Source organism: Jaculus jaculus, chromosome 8, assembly GCF_020740685.1.
Source record: "Jaculus jaculus isolate mJacJac1 chromosome 8, mJacJac1.mat.Y.cur, whole genome shotgun sequence".
Lineage (NCBI taxonomy): Eukaryota > Metazoa > Chordata > Mammalia > Rodentia > Dipodidae > Jaculus > Jaculus jaculus.
This window is the reverse complement of record NC_059109.1, coordinates 141,878,136-141,903,831: the sequence shown is the minus strand read 5'-3', so window position 1 is coordinate 141,903,831 and position 25,696 is coordinate 141,878,136. Positions and strand designations below refer to the sequence as shown.

Here is a 25,696-nt window from a genome sequence, read left to right as displayed (position 1 = left end):
GGGGTCACTCCAAGGCAGCAGTGCACTTATCTTTCCCCAACCCCACCAAACATCTCTGTTCTAAGCACAGGGAGGGTTTAAGAACATATGCTCTGGTTCTAATACCTAGTTCTAGCACATCTGCAAAAATGAAGATTGCCATTAATTAGTTTAATGACCAATTTTGAGGAAAAGGAAGTCTAGACAGAGGTTTGGTTTGGTTTGGTTTGGTTTGGTTTGGTTTGGTTTGGTTTGGTTTGGTTTGGTTGTGAGACAGACTCTCCTCTCCTTATGTAGCTCAGTGGAGGTAGGATACTGGGTTGACAAACTCAGTGATTCTCCTGCCTCTACCTCCCAATTGATAGGATTACAAGTTTGTGCTTATAAGGCATAATTTGATTTGTATTTGTTGTTTAATTATAACACATGAGAAAAATTTTCAATTTTGAAAACAATGAAACATACTTCATCAGCTCAGGGTCCTCCTTGTCATCCTTGGTGGGAGCCACCTTGAGTCCACTCTTCTTGGCACGCGGACAGCCTGACAAACTGGTTTTGAAAAAGGAAAATATGCCACCTCAGTTCCTGAACAGCAGCTCCTTTACATTCTGCCTCATTCTATCCCAAGGTTTGTTCCCCACTGTGGGGTATGAAAGAGGGAAAGGAGGATCAGTCAGTCAGCTGATCCAGTCATGTATACATGTGAGCACATTTGGTTGGCACAGAACCTTCAAACAGGGCATCTCCAGAAGCCTCTAATCTGACCCTTTGTCTTTTGATCTTACTACAAAGGTCACCTGAGAGGGTTCTAGAAGCAGCAATATTTGAGAAAAAAAAATAGAAATGGGCTCTAGTTGTTGGCAAGATTAATTCCTTTTTCAGAACTTTAGAACTTTATCTAAGACAGAGACCCACCACCACCATTGGCCCCACTCACCTCCGGTGGGAAGCATAGTTCCCTGTTATGTGGCCAGAGCCATCACAGCCAGGCGTGGGGCACCTGCAGAGGAACAGGAAATAAGACCAGAGACCAATAACTGTGGGCTAACTCCACAATGCACGACCCATTTACATCAACAAGGAGGGGCCATTGGGAGGGGTAGGTCATGGATGAGCCTAAACAATGGTACCAAACTGCCTGTATTTGTTGAAAAGAAAACTAATAAATTAAAATTTTAAAACAACAAAAAAAAAGAAGTTTACTTCTCTGGGCTTAGTCCTCAAGTGAGTATACTACCACCCTATGTATGAGGGTTTTCAAACAACCATCCACCTTAATAACCTCTTTGCAGGGGAGCATCAGTTGCCCTAGCCTGCTGCTGCAACAATAGATATCTAACAAGGTCATGTGAGGGCCACAGTAGTGACCCCAGCTAGGGGAAACCCAGAAAACCAGGAGAGAGCAGGCCAAGGAGCCTGGTTTTATACCAAACACCAAGACAGGGCATTATGATCAGCTTTCTGAGTCCACTGCATCCAAAGGAGAATCATGGGCTCCCAGCTTAGCCTTTTATTGAGTTCTAGCCACATATGTGGTACAGAACACATTTGGGTCTTAGCTGTAAGCATGAGAACTCAGAAAGACACTCATGAGCACCTTCTATGTTGCTGCTACAGATCTGGTCCCTGTTTAGTCAGTAGCAGCTTTTATGGGGTGATGGACACAAGGAGAAGGTAAGGATGGGAAACAGGAAAGTCTAGCTTTATATAATCTAAAAATGTTTGAAGAGTATATCCCATAAAGTAGTAGAAGTTATGCTTTAACATTATAAGCATGAATTTTCTTGAATAATTTTCTCACAAATAGAAAATATGTGTACCCCAGTAGGTACTGGGTTGGGAAGGTGGGGCTGACCTGCACATAGACCCACTCTGGTCAGATCTGCTGCTCTGTACCTTGCACCTCATTACTGTGCCAGCCTGTAAGAGGCAGGGAGCATTTAGTGCTGGTGTCAATGAGATGATTACCCAGGGATCTGCTCTATAGCACTGTAGCTCTTAGAGGCCCCTCACCTTCTGGAACAAGTAGCATCTATACCTTGGGACATAGCATCCCTAGTGTAAAGGTCAGAAGCTGGGTTCCTGGTATCCAGAGGCAGAGGACTCTCCAGATATGACAAAGTGGAGTATCACTTCCCACAACTTTCTTTCTAGCCCTTGAAGCTTTCTTTGGGTATCTTCCTGGGTGCCTCAAGTCCTTGATACCTGTCCCATGTCATATACTTCATGCTCCTCTGGCTTTCAACCATCTGACCCACTAAATGCCATGTGGTGATTGTATACACTACATTGGCACCAGAGTTCCCCTGCTGACTAGAAGCTCAATTACAAAAAACTGAAGATAGCCACCCCTCCTCCCAGTAAGCAGAAACTCAGTTGGAGGCCATGACTTCCATTCCTTATCTGTGTCAGGAAAACATCTGGCAGTACTCAGCTTCAGTGGAGAGGAGTTATAGTCCTTCAGTGGCCAGGGCAACAGCCCCAGACCTCTGGGTTGTGAGTGGCACTAAGGGTGAAGTATAGATATACCCAAAGGCAGCAGTGAGATTTTTATTTGTTTGTTTGTTTGTTGGGTGTTTTTGCCTTGATTTTCAAGGTAATATCTAGCTCTAGCTCAGGCTGACCTGGAATTCAATATGTAGTGTCAGGGTGGCCTCAAACTCATAGCAATTCTCCTACCTCTGCCTCCAATGTGCCACCATACCTGGCTGCACCAATGAATTTAAAATGGGTCTGGGACTCTCACAGAGCCAACAGGTGCCTGACATGTAAGGAACTGTCCTGTATTCTTTGCTGAGGCCTCATTTGATGGCTTTTCCTTAGAATTGTGCCAAAAAGAGGACAAGGTCCACATAGTCCAGGAAGTGAGTGTCCTCAATGTATGGTGGTGGCCACAGGTTTAGCCACAGGAAACTATCTCTCCCACCACCTGCTTCTGAGCACCTCGTTTGGGAAGAAGGAAGAACTCATACCTAAGGAATATTTATGCTTTGGCAGCATCTCAGGTCTCCCTCTGTACCCCATACCCATGGGTCTGCCATGTACATAGCTTGCCATGTCTCCATAGTTTTAATGCCATACAAACTCCCACAGCTGAATGGCCTAGGCAGCTCTTGATCACACATAGAAGGAAGAGTAAATGTCCATGGGATTCACTTAAAACACACAGAACATTTCTGAGCATGTCTGTATCTGTTGATTGGGAGGCCACAGAAAAAAAACTTCATCTATCCAGCTTAGCTAGTCTCATTCCCACTCAGACAGAACAAGGAGCCAGGGAGCACTGGGGCATCAGGGAATATGGGACAACATTCATGACCACACCTGGGTCTACAGGAATAAGTATATGGGTTCAGAAGGAGCTCTGGGCCAAGAAGATCTTTGGAGGCAGTGAAGGCACCTCAGCCACCTGCACAGGAAGGGAGAGTCTCCTCTGTTGTTTATGTAGAAGTTGTATGTGAAAGTCTTTCATGGGCTTAGGGCAATGACCCTTCCAAGTGCTGTGTCTCCTAAGCCAAACCGGCTAAGTTTCCTCTTGCTGGCCCTGAACATCTGCTTTAAAGCCACAGAATATGTGGTCAACATACCAAACACTAGAGATAATCAAGCACTTGAGTTGGAAAATCATGGAAACTAATCATAGTTGGAAAACAAAACAGAATTGGAAAATAAAATAGAAAAAAAAAGAATACAAGAAAGATGACAAGAGATAAAAGGAGGGTGAAGGTTCCTAAGGCTATAGGGCTCAGTATTTCAACTTTGGGTTTCCTGACCTTACACAGTGGGGTGGTGAATAAATGAATAAGCATGTGAGCCTATAAGGTATGAATCTGATATTCAGTTTCAGAAGGAAATGGATCAGGTTAGAATGGGCAACAGATGATATCTGTCAAAATAGGCACAAGAAATCCAGGTATTTCTGTTCTGCCATAAGCCAGCTAAGGTTCCTAAAAACTTTGAGCATTCCATTTCCTTTTTCCAAAAGCACAAGTATTCAGCACCTGTCTGACCCACAAACAGATTGAAGGAGCCTCCACCTGAACTCAGGTCCTCTACCACAAAGGTCCATAAGAGGAAGGGCCAGACCTGCTGTGGGGGATTGAGGAACAAAGACAGCATCTCTGTCTTCCAAGGTCTCTCCATTTAGCCCTGGACCCCAGAACAAGATACCCATAGCTCAGGGTCACAGAGGCTGTAATATAATAAGTAAACAGAGAACATAAGAGCCAAAGAAAATAGTGGCTCCAACTCCAGTCCCAAGAGGACAAATGCCTGGAAACCTCTGGATGCTTGCTCCTCATTTGTGCAGGACTATTAGGAAGATGACAGTTGTGGGTGCCCACAGGGTCTGCCCTGCCCTGCCCTGCCCTGCCCTGCCCATGTGTTAAGGCAGGGAGGCATAGAAGCAAACAATGAGCAACAAGGAGAGAGCAAGAGCAGGGAGGAGCACAGGGGGACAGGCAGCAGGGAAAGGCAGAGCAGCTAGGGTGCAGAGGAGAAAGGCAAGGATCTTTCTCTTACATCATCAGTGCCAGTACACTCAGCAAGAGCTCCACAGCCTGCAGCTACTAAGCTACAGCCAGTTCTGAGCTTTTCCCAGTCTCTAGGGCAGTGAACAAACAGGCCCAAGCAACCCTACTGGGGTCCTCAGGCATGGCTTGGGAAAAGGAGCAGTTTAGGAGCCTGCAGGAACTCTGACCAATGGAATGAAGAAGGAAAGTGCTCAGAGGTCAGATTGCTAATAGGGTCTCAGGTGCAGGGACAGCAGCCCAGCCAAGCAGTCAGTCCTTCCTCATCCCTACCCCTCAGCCTCATCCCAAGTGAGCAAGACCAGCCTGGGATGGTGCCTTGGAGAAGGGCAACTTGGCAGAAGCCTCATAAGGAAGACAGCAAAGCAAAGGAGCTGCCCAAGAGACAGGCAGTCAGAAAGCGCAAACATACTTGAGGTCAGCAGAGTGGGCAGCCATGAGGTTTCTGAGGCTCTTGTCAGCAAGAGGGCAACCAGAGAGGCTGAAAAAGAAGAGATGGAATAAGGGGTGAGCCACAGAAGGGAAGCAGAGGAATTGAGGAAGAAGACCCCACCCCCTACTACATACAAGCACACGCACATGCATGCACACACATGCATGCATGCACACACACGCACGCACTGGAGCCAAGCCAGAGAAGCAGGGCACAAACCTGCGATGGGAGGCATAGTTCCCAGTGATATGGCCACTGCCGTCACAGCCAGGGGTGGGACAGCTGGACAAAGGAAAAAGAGCATCAGAACAGAGAGCCATGAACTCCTGTTTGCCTTCCCCAGGACAGATCCTTTGGCACAATCCTCACCTCTAACACTGGAAGTTTCTTTCACACAAATTAAGAAAGAAAAATTGAACTTGAAGTTAAGATGCCTCTGAAGCATGAGTGCCATGGGTGCATATGTATGCTACGTGTATCCATAAAAATGTAAGCAGGACACTCCTTCTCTCTCTGATAGCATAGTCTTCTCTGAGAATGAGAGCATAGACCCAACTACTCTGCAAAGGCACATCCCAAGGTAGGAAGAAGCTAGTGGGACTCGGTGTAGGGAGAGGAGAGACCCTCTGGCCTCCCAGTGATGAGCTCTGAGCACAGGTAAGACTGGATTACCAATGGAGAAGGTGCTAGGCATAGCCCCTCACAATCCTATAGGGGAGTGGTTAACAGAAGGCACTGCTTATTTCAGGCTTATGAGAACTATCCCAAGGGGTATCCTGGAGTCTAGTAGCTGAGGTCTATGCCCTCCCTGCCCATGATTGATCAGCCTTCATTGTTCTCTACTCTGTCCTGGGTTGTGAGGTAGGCTAGGTGAGCTTCTAGGTTCTTAATTGCTTTTGGAGGATCATGCTCACACCCAAATCAATATAATGTTTGAAGGAAACCTGTTACCATGGGCTGTTTGGCTAGAAGCAATTGTAGGGACCAGTCCTGCTCCCCACAGACTTCTAGGAGACCAGTTTGCCAAGTTGGCACTTACGTGAGCAGCTCCTTCTTTATGTCCTTGGAGAGAAACTTCAGCTTAAAGTTGGTCAGGGTAACTTCCCCTGGGTACTTCCGCTCTTCAAAGTTCTCTTCTGATACTTCCTGGTCATCTGCTTCAGAAGAAGCAAAAGAATGTGCTGCTGGCTCTGACTGCAAAAAAAAAAAAAACAAAAAAAAACAAAAACAGCAAGGAGATATTTTAATGATTAGGTGGCCAGATGGCCAAATAAGTAGACAAAAGAGACAAACCCTTCAGTAGTGTTCAAAAGAAGATAGAGGAAGATCTAGCTACCCCCAGAAGGCAGAAGACCATACCATCCTGGCCGAGACCAGTATCCTGACACCCTCCATAACCTAGGCTCATCTCTACCAAGTCTCCACAATATGGACAACTGAGCACTGGGATGAACTCAGTCATCAACAGGCACTAACTAAGGTTGCTGGGGTGCTTCAGAGATGAGCTAGGTGAGCTTACTAATAGCTTATGATAACCAGGATGACTTTGAGAACCCCTGACATACCACATGATGCCTTGATCACAGCAGGCACATCACAAATGGCACCAACTGAGCCTAGGGTCTTATGGGTTCACCACCAAAAGCCTTAGTGACGTAACCCAGGGAACAAGGAAGTGTTCCTCCATTGATGGTCAAGGGATCTGTTAAGGCTAGAACTTCAGTGTCTTAAAGGACAGCTGCACTAGAGACTATATTCTGGGACTTTAGTGATATGCTTTGAGTCCTAGCAAAGCTGCTCAGCTCTCTGCACCTGAGAGTATGCAGCCCTTAGACCAAGGGACCTTGTGAAGTTACAGCCCACAGAGCAGCTCTGAGGTGGGGGGCAGAATGTGGTGATTATTATGACCCTTGTTGCTGAGGAAGCTTGAGGACAGTGATTTCTTTGCCTGAAGAACTGGAAAAAACTCCTCAGAGAACACTTAGCTGAGTCTCCAGGATCAATGAGGCTTTAGGAAGCAGAGACCCTGGACAAGAGAACCCCTCAGAATACTCAGGACATCAGAAGGACTACTATTGGCATTGGAGAACTGGTAGGAGTGCCTAAGTCAAGAGTCTAGGACAGACAGGGACAGGGAAGGCCTGACCCAGAAGGAGTTTCTGGGTATGAGCTATATCTAGGAGAGAATGGGCAGAGGAAGGGTTTGGAACTATGGGCCATAGTCACAGGTAGAACATGGGATAAGCCCCAATTAACTGTGAGACCTCTCAGATAGATTATCCTACAGATATCAGCTCATTTGTGGGGCGAATAAGGATATTTCAAGAGGTTATGTTGAGGGAGGGGAGCAAGGGGAGATCAGAGCTGAACTAGATGCATCTGTCCACTGACCAAAGCCAAGAAAGTAGCTAAGAAGTTATAGCTGCAGACCAGGGGACAACTTAGTCCTGGAAATATCAGTGACAGAAGACAGTGGTGGCACTACACAGAGGGTAACCTTGACTCCACAGTACAGAAAAAAAAACACAGCCTCCACAAAGCCATACAGACATGCTCCAGATGTGTATTCCTACCCTGAGGGCTTAGCCTAGGGACCCTGTTCTGAGACCCAACATCCAAATGGACCAATAACTGGGCCATATAATCTAAACCAGGGGCCCAGTCTACCCCTCTAAAAATGGGGCAATCCTGAGGCCCACCCATGGGTGGCATGAAGGTCTGATAAGAGACCCACCTCCATAGCCTCCTAAAGATGTCTTGCCCTACTCCCTCCAGAAATTCCCTCCAGAGAAGCCTGAAGTAGAAAAGGAAGACAGAGCTAACAGGCCTCACACAGGATGCCCAGACTCTGCTATTCTGGAAGGCAACCCATACCTGAAACCCCTCATTTCATGGTCAAGAGGGAGATTAATCAGGAAGGAAATTCTCCATAGCTTAGACTTATTCTATATTGTCTCCTCTCTTCTCAGTTAGTTATGGTTTCAGAGAGTCAAGCTACTACCAAGGGGTCTGGAGCCCAAGGACCCTGGGTTAGAAGGATCCTCACCTCATTAAACCCCTGTCTACGTATATATATTTGAGAGAGAGAAAGAGGCAGATAGAGAGAATGTATGTTCCAGCCACTGCAAATGAACTCCAGACCCATGTGCCACCTTGTGCATCTGGCTTACTTGGATACTGGGGAATGAAACCTTAGGCTTTACAGGCAAGCACCCCAACTGCTGAGCCATTTCTCTAGCCCTAAACCTCTATCTTGACAGCAAGTATACTGCACCTATTTGTAGAAGGCTCACAAAACTAAGATAATATGACCTTTTCCAAAATCATCCCAGGGGATATGAAATATACCCCTCTCATCCACTATGTCCTTGAAACACCCACACTGGTACTGATCACCCTTCTCTGCAGTGGTGGGAAGATCAGCCTCCTCTTTTTTTTAACTGTTTTGTTTTTGTTTTTTTTTTTTTTGAGGTAGGGTCCCACTCTAGCCCAGGTTGACCTAACACACATATACTATGTAGTCCCAGGCTGGCCTCAAACTCACAGCGATCCTTCTACCTCTACCTTCCAAGCTCTGGGATGAAAGGTATGTGCTACCATGCCTGGCTTTTTTTTTTTTTAATATTTTTACTTATTTTCTTGACAGAGAGAGAGACAGACAGATAGATAGACAGAAAGAGACAGGCAAAGAGAGAGTATGGGCACACAGGGGCCTCCTGCCCCTACATACAAACTCCAGATGCATGTTCCACTTTGTGCATCTGGCTTTACATGGGTGCTAAGGAATCAATCCAAGCTGTCAGCCCTTGCAAGAAAGCACCTTAAGCAGCTGAGCCATCTCTCCAGCCTGACCAACCCTGAACAGAACAGTGTTCAGGTGGTGGCCAGGATTGCTACATTATCAAGCAGAAAGAGTCCATGTGGAGGGGCTGTGCACCCTCCCAGTTAGGCTTCTGGAATGGCTGACCATACAGAAACCACAGAATGGATGGGGGGGTCACACCCTCTCCCAGTTGTGCAGTGGTGTCACAGGAGGTGAGTGACAGCCATGAGGTCTAGGAGGTAGAATGGGAGAAGCTACAAATGGCAAATCCTGCAAAAGGGGGAGGAGCTGGGGGGTGAAGCTTCTATTACTTTTTGCTCACAGTTTTAGGTGAGGTGGGGGTGGGTTTAGACTGGATATGCTTTGCCCCCGCCTCAGTACTCCTTGGGCAATTGGTGCTGGTGAAAAGAACAGACCCTGGACTGAGGAGAAAGAAGGTGAGGGAAAGATCTATGGGGACATCTCTTTGGTCTCACCCAAGTGCCAGAGATGCCCCCAAGTGTTACCCCCTGAGATGGGCCTGTTGACCAGCCCTCTCTTGATATAACAAGTCTGAGCATAGTCTTACGGTAAAACCCCTCCTAGAGGGCTGTGCCTTGAAGTTCCACCCTGAAAGTGAAGGGTCCTGTGTGCAAAGGGAAGGATCCTACAGGCTCTGCCTAAAGCCCTCAAAGAGGAGGTATCTAGAAAAGCAAGTAGAGTTCAAAGCAGCACTTCAAGCAGCTGCCAGACCACATTCAACCCTGGGCCCTGCCACTCACCTCCTCAGGTTCTTCCTCTCGCAGGCGGCTGGGCTTCGTATAGTCTAGGGGCCTGTCCCAGTCATCCTGGCGGGAGGCCTGGCTGGACTGGGGCGAGGTCATAGAGCTGCTGGGAGCACTGGTGCTGCTCTGGCGCTGCGAGATGTCAGGAGACTTGACACCAGGGCTACTGCTGCAGCTGCTGCTACTAGGGAATGCATTTTCACGTTTGCGATGTTTGTGCATGCTCAAGTCCAGAGTTCCATTTTCATCTACTTCAATGTCCACAGTCTGCAAAAGCAAAGGTGAAAAATATAGTTGGAGAGCCCAACCCCTTCCTGAAAGTGCCTTCTTGTGCATTTTCATCAGAGTTCCAGAAAGCCCAGATCACAGATTCCCATGGGAGAAAATACAGTGACTAGAATAGACAGCAGCCAAGAGGAAAGAGCCAGTGCCACATCCTGACTGTATGTGAAGGATCCTTACAATCCCTCTAACCTCTACAAAGAAAGAAGTGAGCCCCTTGAAGCATACTGAAAGCTTGAATGAGAACAGGTCCTTGGCCTAAAACATATCAGTTCCTATCAGCTATCACAGGGTACATGGAACATGGCATAGACACTGGGTTCTCAGGGCCACCCATCCATCCTTTTTAGTCATCCAAGCTATGACCATGGAGGCAAAAGGTAAGAATCAGAAAACCAACTAGGCCCCAGCTGTTCCTGACAGCAGCTGATGCCAGGAACACTTGGCCTCACTGCAAACTCCACCCACTCTCCCCTCCCTGAAGGGCCCAGAAGGCATGCCTACCTTGGTGGGGAGGTCCTGTGGCTTAGTGCTGAGGTTCTCAGGCATCTCCCAACAGCGGGTGGAGAGGTTCAGGATGGCAGTGGCAGCCATATGTGCAGCCTCGGCATCATGTGAGTAGTCGAAGCCTGCAGAAGAGGGTGAAGTATTCTCATATAACCACAGGGATGGGGGGGCTGCACCTAGAGGAGGTGCTTTTGGGGTTCTAAAACCAAATACCCTAGGCTGACACAGACTAGGACAGAGGTGGCAGATGAGTAGGAACACAGATGGGGGTAGGGGCAGGACATAACCACAGTAATATGGGCCCTCTTTCATGTTCTCATACACAACCTTCCCACCATTCTTTTCTCCACTATTAAGGAAGCATCTTATTTTTAGCTTGTCCAAAATTTGGGCAGAAAGAGCAAAATCCTGTGAAGACACTCCAGCATATTGGATAATTTCAAATAAAAATAACTTTCTCATCAGGAAATGCTCAGAGATGCTAAAGGATTCTGTAAATAGGATGAGTGTTTAGAATATGGGAAATTCTGTAGAATCTTATCAAAAGGTGTTCCTGTACCTCTGCTGGCTTTGTATCCCCAGTAATAGTTGCTACCTTAATAAAGCAACATAGGCATGATTAAGATACCACAAATGAAGGTGTTAGAATTTGGAAGTGTTATCTTTTCAAGTATCTATGCTGCAGTGATAGTCTTATTAACTGGCATTTCTAGAAAGACATATATATATGGAAGGTTCATTCTAAGCCCTTTCCCAATGGATATTGAAGCCTCTGTCTAAGCAGGTAAATGTGCCTATAACATCTGGAATTCTTTCTGACCAGCAGAGTCTGCTGGAGTCAGGAAAAGACTCATCCCAGGGGCCACTGACCCTAACTATAATTCTAACAGGTAGAAAACTCATCCTTGCCAGTGTTGGATCTGACAACATCCACTAGGAGGTGCCTTTCCTGATTCCTCCAGTGTACTGGGTGTTTTTCTATTTCACATGCATTTCCTAGGGTTTAGTAAGTGGCAAGAAAAGACAAGGAAAATTGTTCTAGAAGACTTCCAGGAATGACTCTTATCAGTACAATTGTCCCTAAAGTATGTTGCTGATATCTTTGACAATATTGTTTCCAGTAATATGGTCCTAGTTCAGGAAACCAAGCAGCTTCCTGCCCATTCCCATAGTTGAACTTTATGTAAAGGCAATGGTAGGAATGGACATTCCACTACTGTACTGGGAGGGGGCACTCCATAGTAGATCACATCAGTGAAATGATTGTCAATCCTATGGACATGTACACTCATAACAGACTTGTGTTTTGCTTCATAAATAATTAGGAAATACATAAAGACTCAAGGTGAATGTAGGTGAGATGCAGGCACCAAGGAAACCACAGTTGTGCCCACTGGGGCAGCTAAAGACAGGGTGAGGCCTCAGGTCCACACCCTGTCCCTTTTAGCTCCCCAGAGGATCCCTCCCCCACTATCCCTCTCAAGAATCATGTGAGAGGAGAAACAAGAACAATTCTCCCCAACTTACATTGGAAGGCTTTGGGTGAGGTTTCGCTGGTCTGAATCTTTGGGGCAAGCATACGTTTGCCAAAAACCTGAGCATCAAAACTTGCGTAGTCAAAGGTGACTTTGGAGAACTTCTCCAGCTCCTTGGCCAAGTTAGCCCTGGGTGTGGTTGGAGCCACATTGGGCCTGTAGCTCCCATAAGGAGGAACCTCAAGCTGTTTCACAAAGCACATGGGCCTGGGGTATGAGACAGAGATGCAGAGTCTGTGAGGGTGGGATCCATAGACCCCATGCTATCCTTCTCTCATCCCTTCCAATGGCTCAGGTAATGACCCCATGCAGCCAGCCCAAGTGATAAGGAAGACCCAGGGAGGCTCTCCTCCATACCCTGCCCCTAAAGGGTGGTGAGAATTCCACCTCCAAGGATGAATAGGCCTGTAATCAATATTAGGAAGGATTGTGAACAATGAAGAAGCAATAGGAACCTTAAAGAAATATTAGCATGTCCTCATGATGGCAGCATTAATGAGAGAAACAAGCCTCAGATTTTCCTTGGAACTTAGGAGAGCATGTTTCCAATAGTTCAGCTATACAACCCATGAAAGATTCTGAATAAGAGGCTCAGAAGAAGAGAAGAAGGGAGAGGAAAGGGGCCCTAGCAAATGCTCTAGTTCTCTTTGTTCCTGTGTATAAGGAATGGCTTCAGTGATCAGTGGAATTTGGAAGTGATGGGGAGAGTCTTTGAGAGCTAGGTACTATAAGAATGTAAGTGTAGGGCTGAAGAGATGGCTTAGCAGTTAAGCACTTGCCTATGAAGTCTAAGGACCCCAGTTCGAGGCTCGATTCTCCAGGACCCATGTTAGCCAGATGCACAAGGGGGTGCACGTGTCTGGAGTTCATTTGCAGTGGCTGGAAGCCCTGGCGCACCCATTCTCTCATTCTCTCTCTCTCTCTTTCTCTCTCTGTCACTCTCAAATAAATAAATAAAAATGAACAAAAAATAAAATAAAATAAAAAAGAATGTAAGTGTAGCCTGAGGAGAGAACCAGCAATCTGGAAATACAATATAAAGTCCATTCTGATGGGCTGGGGAAGAGTACACAGTAGCAAGAGGTGTAAAATGGGCCCCTAGCCCAAGAAGGGAAGGGACCTAGACTGGATACTGGCTTAATAACCCCTGGAAAAGTTGCCAGAGCAAGGCCATCCATTACAGACAAGGAGAGATTGTTTTGTTTTGTTTTTTCTTCAAGGTTGGGTCTCACTCTAGCCCAGACTGATCTGGAACTCACTCTGTAGTCCCAGATTGACCTCAAACTTAGAGTGATCCTCCTACCTCTACCACCTGAGAGCTAGGATTAAAGGTGTGCACCACTAAACTCGGTGAGTTATTGATTAGTGGCTCCCTTGGACAAGGTATACCCAGGAGCTACAGACATGGGGTCATAAAACACCAATAAAGCTTTCTAAAGTCTATCCCCATATCCCACACTAGGATTGCAAACATGTGGGCCAGGCAGAATTAATAGTCTAATAGGAGGCCTCCTGTGTCCCTCTGCCATTGCTAAAGATGGGCAAATGCTCACCATGGCCTAGAAGGCAGAATGACACTTAAGTTTCATGAGTAACTTCTGTTTGTTGCCCAACCTTCATAGATAGACAAACAGATTAAAATTCTAGGAAACACAGCTTATGTAGTTGGGGGCCTGCTCCCTCCCTGGCCTTAACCTGCTCATAGTCAGACCTGTTCAGATGTTTTATCAGTGACTTAGATCAATGTAGGGAAAAGATCAAATAGAACTAACAGGAAGCTGGGAGGAAAAGCAAATAAGATGGAACACTATGCCAGATGGGATGCCCAAGGCAATGGATGGGACACAAGGGCTCCATAGATAATGATGGTGAATCTCTGTCCCCCAGAGATTTGATGCGTGGCTCCACACCTTCCAAGGGTCCATGTGGAACAGGCCAGGAAAAAGCCAAGTGTGGTGCAGCCAAGGTGGGCAGCCAAGAAAGAGAACTGCGGTAGAGATTATGTTGGCCAAGCAAGGATTGGTTTGCTGGGCATGTCATCCTAACTCCCAAACTCAGTAAGAGAAGAGAGATATGGAACAGGGGGCCAAGAATCAGGGTGATGTGAGTTCTAGACTCTCAGAGAAATGGGGATCTTGGGTGTCCTATGAGTGAGGGCAGTGAGTGGAAATGTCTTCCCAGTCAGTGGCACCTCATGATCCAGGGATTCACTCGCCTCCCCCAGCAGAGAACTGTATCTGACTTCAAAGAAGCCTCTGAAAACAAGCTGGCCAGGAGGTGTAGTTTGGACATGTCTCTGAGTCTCTGGCTTTATTTGTGATACCCACTTCCCAAGGGTCATGTTAATGGAAAGGCACTAATTAGATATTTTAATACCTTTTTCAGAAGACCCCTCAATGAGAGAGAATACATCAACACATGCGTACACACACACGCACTTGCACACACATATGAAGATATTCTTATGGATGTATATACACAATATGGCATGCAGACATGCACACACCTACATGCACCCATGCCTGCTGATATCTCAGATACTCACTGCCACACAGGAGGCAGCACTCTAAGGATGAAGTCCTATGCCCTCCCTCCCCTGATATAGGGTCTTTCCTGAGATGGGGAAACAGATGGAGCTAGCCAGGTACTTCCTGCATAGCAAGGCCCTCAGATGATGCAGTCTGTTGTCTCCAAACATGGACCCTGAATAATCTCACTGACCATATTACATGTCTTAGGGGAAAGTAAGGCAGAGCAGCCTGTGACTAAACCAGGCAGCTGTTTGTACCTTGGCTGAGGCTTTGGTGAGTGTGGAAAATAAGCAACTGTTCTATGTGCCAAAAGATGTATGCACACCATACAGCCCTGACACTGGGGCCCCTGCAGGCATTTGGAGGTAGTCCCTTCAGTTCTGCGGCTCATCTCACCCACCTGAGGATCCGATCTGAATTGGAGCTATTCTTGGAAGGATCTCCTGTCTGCGGCTGCTGCTTCTCATGAGATTTGGCTAATTTTTCAGCGGCAGCAATGGGACACCCAGACAAACTAGAGGAAGGAAAAGGAGAGACATCTGAGCCTTCTCCTCTAGGCCAGGCCTATCCCAGGTAGCCAGACGTGTGATTCTGGGAGCAGCATCATTCAGACACAAGAGCTCCAGAAGCATAAGGCCCAGAGCCAGATATTCCTACAGAACAGGGTTTCCTTCTGGCTCTGTCCTGAGGCCCCAGAGGACAAGCTGCCCGGGCCATTTCTGTTTTGGAAAATTCTAAGCCAGTGACACAGAAAGATAAAATGTACCCTAAAAGCCTACAAACTGTGGGCAAAGGAGACTATGCTGCATAGGTTAGGTGCCAGGGTCAGCACTCATCTCCCTCTTCTTCCTTTCCAATAACCAGAGCTGGATTCTGAAACCATCTCTAGGTCATGTTCTGCATGCTAACTCAGGGAAACCAAGGGCCACACTCAGATCACAACTTGGACACTGCCCCTGAAGGACACCACCCCACCCCAGAAAAATGCTCCCCAAAGATAAGGATGGAACAGCTTTATATATCAGAACAGGGTACAGTGTGAGGTCAGGCACCAGATCCTGGTCCATGGGGGTAGCATTGTCACACCAGTAGGAAACTTGGCCTCTCTTCCAACAAAGCAGACTCTAAAGCTCTGGCACTCCTTCCAGCTGACTGTGTACCTACTGAGGCCCAGGTACATCCTGTAGAGCTCACCATCTGTAGCTCTCCAAGTAAAACTGAGATGTGGTCCTCTCTTATGTAGGAAGATAAGCCAAAACTTAAATCTGGACAATGACCTGGAAGTCCAATGTCCATCTGCTCTCACTCAGCAACTCCTTGGAGCAGTCCAATCACTGAGCAGCCCTGGTCACTGAGGTTCCCATTAATGTCCAAATTTTTCCTTCTATACATGAGGAGTTTCTAGTGTGCAGACATTTCCCAAAAATGGGAAAGATACTACTGGCTGTCATCACAAGGGCATAGACGATTCATATGCTTACCTCAGTTCACAGGATATGGGCAGTAACACCAAAGAATGACTGGCCCTCTAACTGCCACCTGCCCAGGCAAGGGAGTGGGCATCACTCAAGGGCTCTGTGTTTATCCAGAGGCCATTCCAGGTAAGGACTTAAGGCCCAGGCAGTGACACATACTGTGGGCCCAGCCCTGATTCCCCACCATGGCCCAACTCAACCCACTACCTTCTGTGTGTGTTGCGGTTGCTGTTCACATGGCCTTGGCCCGTGCAGCCAGGAGTGGGGCACTTCAGCACATTCTCATGCATGGCCAAGACTACAAAAGAACAGTGGAGAGCAGATGGTGAGTATAGGCATGGGCATAGAGAAAAACAGCCCAAAGAGGTTGCAGGAGACTGCAGCCATGTAGGCAGAAATGCCACAGCATCCTGAACCTGATCCAACCTAGTCAAGCATGTCCCTTCCACCTGGACCCTGCTTCCTAGGGCAGAAATTAGACTATATCTTTTTCTATTATATAACTCTGAACTTAATTTTCACAGTCTCTGCTTCTAGCCTAAAAGTAAAGACATACATCTACTTCCTGAGATTTTGTGGTATAGAGGCAACAGTGTGAAGGCCTCCACCTGCCCAGCTCAGTGGACACAGTTATCCCTTTCCACAGTTTGTGTCTGTCTAGTCTTCTAGCTCTAACATTCTGGTCCAGGCTCTCTAGGTGGACATCTGATTGGGCTATCCCATGACTCATGACTTCCGGGTTCAGGTTTAGGGTTAAGCAGTTTTGGGTAAGTGTTGGACCCATCTCCCATCACTGGAACCTGAGCTTCAGGTTGCAGGCTAACTGTATGGAGCTACTCACTTTCTGGAGGAATCCTGTCTTTGTGGGGACAGCCAGACAGGCTTCTGTGATGAGGATACAACCCAGTAACATGGCCAGTACCATCACAGCCAGGTGTCGGGCACTTGATCTCTCGCTTCTCGGCTCTGGAAGGATCTATAACAAATAAGACACATCATGTAGAGCTAGGATAAATAAAAGGTATGAGAAAGAGGAATGGGAACAGCTCCTGTCCTATTATGACTGTCCAGAGCAATGGAAATGTGTCTGCCCAGGAACCCTAGAAATGCAGAGGCTAGATAGTACAGCATCTTCTTCAGTGGGAAGAAGTGCTCCTCCCTCCCCTTATAGCATGTGGCTGACACAGCTGGTGGCCACAATGTGGGCAGTGTGGATACCTTGAAGGGGAAGACATCTGTCAATATCCCAACCACAAGGTATCCTTGAGATTTGACAAAATGAGATCATAGGTTAAGTGACGTCCAAGGATATGTAACTAATAAACACCTGGGCCAAAATTTAAATCCCAAATCTCAGTTGCTCACCTCACCTGGTCTCTACAGGCCACTATCAAGTATGGGAATCAGAAAGAAATGAAGAATCCTCTGAACACAGATGGGCACTCCAAAGGAAAGGGTGGCCTCCAAGTTTAAATGAGCGAGAAGTCAGACTTCCACTCATCCAAATAGCAGGGTTGTCTTGAGTGACTCCAAATCAGGGTCTAATGCTTGCCTGTGTCCTCCAATTAGTCCCATTGTCTTTCCCTCCACACATCAACACATATATGTTCCCACAAACTGGAGGCACTGTCTGCTGCCCCCCTGAGCCATGCCCTCTAAATCTAGCCCTGAATTTCAAACACTGTGCACCTGAGTCCCAATGTCTATCCACAGGTAGAAGTCCCTCAAATACCTAAGCTCAAGATATTTGTCACTCAATGTTCCATCAAAGCCTTTTCTTATTGAGGAACCCAAAGCCTAACAAACTCAGGCCCCATGCCTGGCCCAAGTATGTCTTACTTTAAACCTATGCATCCTGATGCTAGTGGCCCCATGCCTGAGCCTGACAATACTGGCCTAAATCTGGTCCCCTAAGTGGCTATCACAGACTGTCATCCTGAAGGGTATATCCTTGAGAGCCATTCTTCATGTCCACTTCACCCTGAAACCATGTGCCCAACTTTATCACCTCAGTATTTGACCCTGAGCTTGCCATACAGGCATAGGCATTCCCAAAAAAGTGTGTTCCCATGTCTCCAAGCTCCTGACTGGGGTCCCCTGAGCTAAATCTCCATCCAGTGTCTCCTCGAAGACCCAGGTGTGCCTTCCTCTCCCATATGTGTATCCTGCCTTCTTGGTTCTTGGCTCTAGTGCCTGAGTCACCCTCACTCCTGCTTCTTTCCTCAGCTGCCCCCTCCCTAGTGTCAGCTAACCTTCCTGGGAGAAGACTGTGGAGGGTCACATGATCCATTCAGAGAAAGCATCCTGACCTGGACCAGGAAAAGAAGAGACTAGAGTAAGGGCAGCTCATAACATTAGAATAGAAGCATCAGGTCTATGGATGCCTAGGTCAGAGTTGACCCATCAAAGGCCCAGCCCTCTAGTATTGTGAGGCTGGATCCCTTAAGGAGCAGCCCTAGACCCCTGCTCTGTACCAAGGAGGGACTTGAGATGGGTAGATAGCAGTTTATGGCCAGTCTGTCCTGCAGATCCACTTGACATTGATGACTATACCATGTTCTCAGGGTCTGCCCTCAAATCTGACCTCTAGTCTCCATCCTCTCTCCCCACACCAGTCCAAACCCAAACATCTCCAAACAACCTAGCCTGAACACCCTCCCCTGGACATCAGCCACTAGGTTAGACAAAGGAATGTTGCCCCTACACCTTGCACACTATAGTGTCAAATCCAGGTAAAAATGCAGGGCTAGCAGGACACTATTCCCTTCAGAGAAGCAGAGGACAGACTAACATCCCTCAAATTTGCCTGAGACTCCCAGCACCACAAGGAGGGTCTTAGACATGGCCTTAGAAATAGCTTTACAGGCTAAGACCAATCAAGTGCCAGTTTCTGTTATTACACAATTCCTGCCACAAGTTTAGGCCAGAGTGGCAGGGACAAGTTAAGTAGCATAAGAGGCTGGATCACCTATCCTCCAGCTCTCCTTCCCATCCCCACCCCCCACCACCACCTCGCCCCTTCTCACACATCTCAGCTTCATGCCACTCTTTAGACCACCCTATTTGAATCTGCATGAGCCTATTTTCTCTGACTTTTACCCCAATCTTGGGTGTATTTGTCCTCATCTACTTTTCTGTTTTCCTTGCACTCCAGCCTCCAGCTGTACCTCTCCTTAGCCTCCATCTGCACCCTCAGTGAGGCTGAAAATCTTTTTTTTTTTTTCAAGGTAGGGTCTCACTCTGGTTCAGGCTGACCTGGAATTAACTCTGTAGTCTCAGGGTAGCCTCCAACTCATGGTGATCCTCCTACCTCTGTCTCCCAAGTGCTGGGATTAAAGGCATGCGCCACCATGCCTGGCAGAGGCTGATAATCTTGCTGATGGGAAAAAAGGTGAGTGAGTTGTGTAGGCCATTTTAACCTACCTTTGCTGTAACAGCTCTTCCTCACTGTGTCCAGGGTCTTTGCCACCTTCCCTGGCTCACTTGGGCCCAGCTGGCCCTGTTCTGCAGGTGGGCAGCCTGGCTCACAGACAGCACGCACCTGCTCAGCCTTCAGGGCAATGGCCTGCTCCAAAAGGCCAAGGTTACCACGAGTCATCATGTCATACATCTCTGACTCATCTGTGACTGTTGACTTCTGGGAGTGTACATCCTCATCCTTGTCATCATCAGAACGGACCTCCACAATGACAGAGTACTCAGGCTTGGGACTGGGTGGTTCTGGGTGCTGAGGCTCAGGGGCCTTCTGGGCAGAAGTATGGGAACTGTCTTCCCCAAAAACCATATCAGGAGCTGCTTCCACCTCCTCCTCCTCCTCCTCCTCCTCTTCCTCCTCTTCCTCCTCCTCTTCTTCTTCCTCATCCTCTTCCTCCTCTTCTTCTTCCTCTTCCTCCTCCACCTCTTCTTCTTCTTCCTCCTCTTCTTCCTCCTCCTCATCATTATCATCCTCTTCCTCCTCTTCATGACCCAGGATACCTTTCTGTTCACTTGACTCCTCACTGACCACCACATGGTCCAGGGACTGGGGACATAGCTCCTGTGAATGCTCACTAGTGACTTCAATGACCTCTTCTACATCCTCTGGCTGGATAAAGAGGTCCTTTTCACCCTCATCACTGGTGGCCCCCACTGTAGTTTCCTCCTGTAGCCTGTGCACAATGGTTGGAACAGGTTTTTCCACTGAAAGTGAGTCTTCCCCAACCAGGGTCTCTTCAGCAATTTGACCGAGGTTTAGAAGGGAAGTTGCAATGATTCCCTGGTAGCTGCTGTACCCACCCTTGGAAGAGCCAGAGGTACTGCTGGTAGGGTTAGATCCAAAATGAGGCTTGATGGGGCTCTTTCCTGCATAAAACCAGAAATACCATGGTGGCTAGAAGAGTGTGGGGGATGTCTTCAGGACTCTGCTTTCAATAGTAGACCATCCTCCATCCTACCCCACTGTCCACCCTCAAAACTAGCCCAGTAGACATTGGAATGAGGTATAACCATTTCTGTCAGCCCTCTGCCTGGATCCAAAAACCATGGAGAGGGCTGAAAAGGTGGCTTAACAGTTAAGGGGCTTGTCTATGAAGCCTAATGAACCAAGTTCAATTCTCCAGGTCCCATGTAAGCCAAATGCACAAGGTGGTGCATGTGTCTGGAGTTTGTTTGCAGAGCCAAGAGGCCCTGATATGCTCTCTCGTTCTCTCTCTCTCTCTCTCTCTCTCTCTCTCTCTCTCTCTCTCTCTCCCCCCATCTCAAATAAAGTTAAATTTTTAAAATTGGGGCTGGAGGGATGGATTAGCAGTTAAGGCATTTGCCTGAAAAGCCAAAGGACCCAGGTTTGATTCCCCAGGACCCATGTAAGCCAGATTCACAAGGGGGTGCATGCATCTGGAGTTTGTTTGTAGTGGCTAGAGGCCCTGGTGCACCCACCCATTCTCTCACTCTCTTTCTCCCTCTTTCTCTGTCAAATAAATAAATAAAAAGTGAAGTCATCCTGGGATGCAGAGTGAGTTTCCACTAGAGTGAGACCGTGTCTCAAAAAAAATGGAGAATCTATTATGTGAGGAAGTCTTTAAAATTGAAAGCTATTTTAGTAGTTTTCAATTATTGCTCCTGATCCATCATGTACTTTCTCAAATCAAGTAGACCTGGATTTTATGTATAGAATCCAAAGAGAGAATCAAAAATTTTAAAGTTTTTTCCCTAATTTAAAAGTATATATAAGCCAGGTGTGGTGGTGCATGCCTTTAATTCCAGCACTTGGGAGGCAGAGACGGGAGGATCACCATGAGTTCAAGGCCACCCTATGACTACAGAGTGAATTTCATGTCAACATGGACTAGAGTGAGACCCTACCTTGAAAAACCAAAAATAAAAAAGTATATAAATATGTGTGTGTGTGTGTGTGTGTGTGTGTGTGTGTGTGTGTGTGTATGATATTTTTTTTGAGGTAGGGTCTCACTCTAACCCAGGCTGACCTGGAATTCACTCTGTAGTCACAGGGAGGCCTTGAACTCATAGCAGTCCTCCTACCTCAACATCCCAAGTGTGCCACCATGCCTAGCCTAGCATTTATAGGTTTTTTTTTAATTTTCATTAGCATTTTCCATGATTATAAAAAAAAATCCCATGTTAATTCTCTCCCTCCCCCCCCCACTTTCTCCTTTGAAATTCCATTCTCCATCATATTACCTCCCCATAACAATCATTGTGCTTACATATATACAATATCAACCTATTAAGTACCCTCCTCCCTTCCTGCATTTATAGTTTTAATGGGCCCAAATTTAAGCCTTTTAAGCACAAGAACTATGGTATGCTCACTGTACACTGGCTCTGAGGGATTTATGAACCAGTGCTCCCAGCACTGCCACGTGGTGTCCTAAGGAGCAGGTAGAATGAGGTCTTTTCCACCTGGAGCTCAAGCTCAAGCTTAGTTTCATGAGCTGTGTGTTCAGTGGAAGTTCAGCCTGAATTGCTTTAGAAAAAAGGCAAAAACTCATCTCAGTCATTCAAAGTCAGCTGACTTCAAAAGCTGGGGAGGAGCCAGGCACATTGGCACATGCCTTCAATTCCAACATTCAAGAGGAAGAGGTAGGAGGATTGCCGTGAGTTTGAGGCCACCCAGAGACTACATAGTGAATTCCAGGTCAGCCTGGGCTACAGCAAGACCCTACCTTGAAAAACAAAAAGAAAAAAATAAAAGCTTGGGAGGGCAAGGATCCCTTAGCCACCCTCCTTTCCCTCTCAGTTTTCATAGGCACCCCACTTTCAAAGGCCCCACTAAGCCCTTCATTTCCTGATTCAACCCAACCTGAGGTGCTTCCTCAGCACCTGCCCTTAGTGTCTTTGGGCCAAGCAGACCCGGCCCAGTGAGCTCTCAGAGGGCCAAGCAGGGTGGTTTCTATGAGCCCCTCACAGACAGAGACATAGCTCACATCATCTGTCTTTCTCACATGCATGCAGATATGCCTTAGAAATACACACTACACTATTGTATGAGTGAATGGGCACATGAGCCCCATGCCCAGGTCCGCCTTCCCATTTCTCCCCTGAGCATAGTGTTCACACACATCACAGCCCCCAATGTCCTGGGCAAGCCACTCTTCCAGGAAGTGGTACATGTCAGGACAAGACATGCCTTGTTCTCAGGACAGCTTTCCCCACTCAGCTGAGCTCCCTCCCTACTCACAGGCTGCAATTCTCCAAGGCCACACTAAGCAGCCTTTATTCAGAGGAGAAAGAGCAACATAGCACCTTCAGCTGGCTCAGGGCGATGAATCTCCTCCTGTCCTGACATCTCAGCCTCAGCCTCCTCCAGAGGTCCTTCTGATTCATCTGAAACAGAGGCGTCCTTCACCTCAGCGTCCTCACTGCCATCGCTGTCCATGCGGTAGCCCTCATCCAAAGCTAGTCTCAGGGGGTGCGACTTCCTCTTGGACACCAGGTGTTCGGCCTCAGCACCCTCCATCTTCCTCTTCTTGGCCAGAGGGCAGCTCTGTAAACTGGAAGGGACAGTGAGTGATGCCAAAAGCCAGGCCAGCTTCACAAAAGGTCTGGGAAGTCATTCGAAGAGTCTTTCCCTCTGTAGCTGCCCTCAGATGGAAGCACAAAACTGATGCATTTAAATGTTTACATCTAATTATACACATTTGAAAATTCCTGTTTGCGTTTTAAATTATACTATAGTGGTCCAAGTCCATACCTAGAGTGAGGACTCTGATCCTATTGGCTCCCACCAGCCTGGACTGACTGCTCCTCTCTGCCATTCTTCAGATCTAGCCACTATAGCACACATACCTCAAGCTGATCTTAGCTGATTTGCCCCCACTCTGGGCTTTTCCTTCTTCACCCCCAGACTTCCACACCTACACATACCCTAGGAATATGACACTACAGTCTCTGGAGACACCTAAGGTCAAGCTGACTACAGTAAATAACCACACTAACAACTTCAGCAGTAGTTCACATTGTCTCCCCAGTGTACACCAGGCCTGCTCTAAACTATGCCATACAAACATATCCAGGCTCTGCAGCAGTCCTGCTGGGAAGACCAATGTACCAAGGACAGGCCATCAACTATCCCTCATTTTCCCCACCAGGCTTATCTCAGTGAAGGCACCATAAGAACAGAAGTCAATGAGAGGACAGTAGGACTTAGAAGGGTCAGATTAACCTGGCCCCAGAACTATAGACAAAAATGGAAGATTTTTTTTGAGGCAAGCCCAGCAGACTGAACCTTTGTTTATGCAAGAGAGAAAGAGAACAAGAGAATATTGGCACACCAGGATCTCCAGTCATTGTAATCTAACTTTAGATGCTTGCACCACCTTGTGCACATGTGTGACCTTGCATGCGTACATCACCTTGTGCATCTGGCTTACATGGGACCTGGAGAGTTGAGCATGGGTCATTAGGCTTCACAGGCAAGTGCCTTAAGTGCACTAAGCCATCTCTCCAGCCCAAAAATTGGAGATTTTTTAAAATATATTTTATTTATTTATTTGAGAGAGAGAGGGACAAACAGAGAGATAGAAAGTGAGTATAAGCCTCCTGCCAATGAAACCAACTCTAGGCACATGTACTACTTTGTGTATATTACTTTATATGTCAGCTACTCATTGCTGGACAAACACCTGACCAAAAGCAGATTGTAGGAAAAACGGGGTTTATTTCAAGCTTATAAAATACAGGGGAACACCATCAATGGCAGAAAAAGCTGGCTCATTTCCACAGATACAATCAGAAAGACACCACCAAATAGCCAGCAAACACCAACACCAGGAATCAGTAACAGCCAGAGCTTCAAACTTTTCTCCAGATGCCTTAGAGCTGGACTCAAGATCCACCCCCCAGTTATATACCCCTTGTAACAGGGGCCTTAGTGTACCCATTCTCTCTCTCCCCCACCTTTCTCTCCCTCTCCCTATCCCCCCTCCCGCCCTCCCCCCCCCCTCTCGCCTGCTAGGAGATTAAGTAGCAAATTTAATCAAAAATGTCTGGAAAATGGCTGGAGAGATGGATTAGTGGTCAAGGCACTTGCTTACAAAGCCAAAGAACCCAGGTTTGATTCCCCAGGATCCACATAAGCCAGATGCACAGGTGGCACATGCATCTGGAATTCATTTGTAGCATCTTGAGGCCCTGGCATGCCCATTCTCTCTTTCTCTCTCCCCCCCCCCCCACTCTCTCTCACACACACACATAAATAAATAAAATTATTTTTTAAATGAATTTGTTTCAATGCAACCCTGAGACTACATAGTAAATTCCAGGTCAGCCTGAGCTACAGTGAGATCCTACCTTGAAAAACCAAAAAATAAAAATGTATTCCTACTCATTGAGTATTTCCTGGGTGGATTTCACCCTCAGACATCTTTTCTATTGTCCCAGTACAAAGCAGTTGATCTACCCTTAATTGTGGTAAATTATTTAACAACTGCAAAACCTTCAATAACCTAAAACCAGTCTCTGTACCAATAACTTTAAAGTTGCTTTAATTTTTCCTGTGATAAACCATATATCCTTCTTGTCTTTCTGTTCTATATATTTCACTAAGCACATAAGTCCATTAGTTTTAGGTTTAACCTTGAACAAATTCTGTGGGCATGGGCAGAAGAATGCAGCTAGCCTTTATGTCAATGGCCCAGTTCCAACAAAGTTCTCTGCTGCCTCTTCTCCCCCTTTGAAAGTTCACAAGCCAAACCTTCACAGTCTACAATTCTCTCTGCATTTAGCATTTTCAAACTCTCACCAGAATAGCCCATAAAATTTGGCTTACCACTTTCTAAGGCTTCTTCAGTCACAAGTACCAAGTCCTTCCACATTCCTCCAGCATACAAGTTCCAAAAGACCAAAATCTATACAGTCAAATTCATCACAGCAACAACCCCACTCCTAGTACCAATTTATGGTTGCAGTCAACTCGTTGTTGCTGGACAAACACCTACCAAAAGCAGCTTATATGAGGAAAGGGGTTTATTTCAGGCTTATAAAATCCAAGGGAACACCATCAATGGCAGAGGAAGCTGGCTCATTTCCATAGATCCAAACACAGAAATACCACCAAACAGCCAGCAAACATCAACACGAGCAAACATGAATAACAAGAGCTTTAAACTTCTCTTCACACATCTTAAGGCTGGACTCCACGATCCACCCCCCAGTGACAAGCTCCCTGTAGCAAAGATCTGACTGCTAGAAGCTCAAATTGGAAATTTAGTCAAAAATGCCTTAGTTGGGCTGGAGAGATGGCTCATCAGTTAAGGCACTTGCCTGCAAAGCCTAATGACCCAGGTTCAATTCCCAAGTACCCATGTAAAACCAGATGCATAAAATAGTACATGCACCTGGA

General features: G+C 46.9%; 1 protein-coding gene across 6 annotated transcripts in view; it reads right to left on the bottom strand.

The window, feature by feature from the left end:
* Myt1 (myelin transcription factor 1) overlaps positions 1 to 25,696 on the bottom strand; it is a 95,781-nt gene that overhangs the window by 30,135 nt on the left and 39,950 nt on the right. For 4 of the 6 annotated variants that reach the window (XM_045157189.1, XM_045157185.1, XM_004669534.3 and 1 more), the window contains exons 6-18: positions 22,600 to 22,847; positions 19,282 to 20,199; positions 16,700 to 16,834; positions 16,066 to 16,156; positions 14,784 to 14,897; positions 11,845 to 12,059; positions 10,315 to 10,439; positions 9,526 to 9,795; positions 5,981 to 6,135; positions 5,161 to 5,223; positions 4,921 to 4,989; positions 917 to 979; positions 445 to 528 (exon numbers count right to left, since the gene is read on the bottom strand). In XM_045157189.1, the coding sequence (XP_045013124.1) occupies positions 445 to 528; positions 917 to 979; positions 4,921 to 4,989; positions 5,161 to 5,223; positions 5,981 to 6,135; positions 9,526 to 9,795; positions 10,315 to 10,439; positions 11,845 to 12,059; positions 14,784 to 14,897; positions 16,066 to 16,156; positions 16,700 to 16,834; positions 19,282 to 20,199; positions 22,600 to 22,847 (2,550 nt within the window). The remainder of the gene's footprint in view (positions 1 to 444; positions 529 to 916; positions 980 to 4,920; positions 4,990 to 5,160; positions 5,224 to 5,980; positions 6,136 to 9,525; positions 9,796 to 10,314; positions 10,440 to 11,844; positions 12,060 to 14,783; positions 14,898 to 16,065; positions 16,157 to 16,699; positions 16,835 to 19,281; positions 20,200 to 22,599; positions 22,848 to 25,696) is intronic. The other 2 variants (XM_004669533.2, XM_045157188.1) reach the window with 2 other exon arrangements.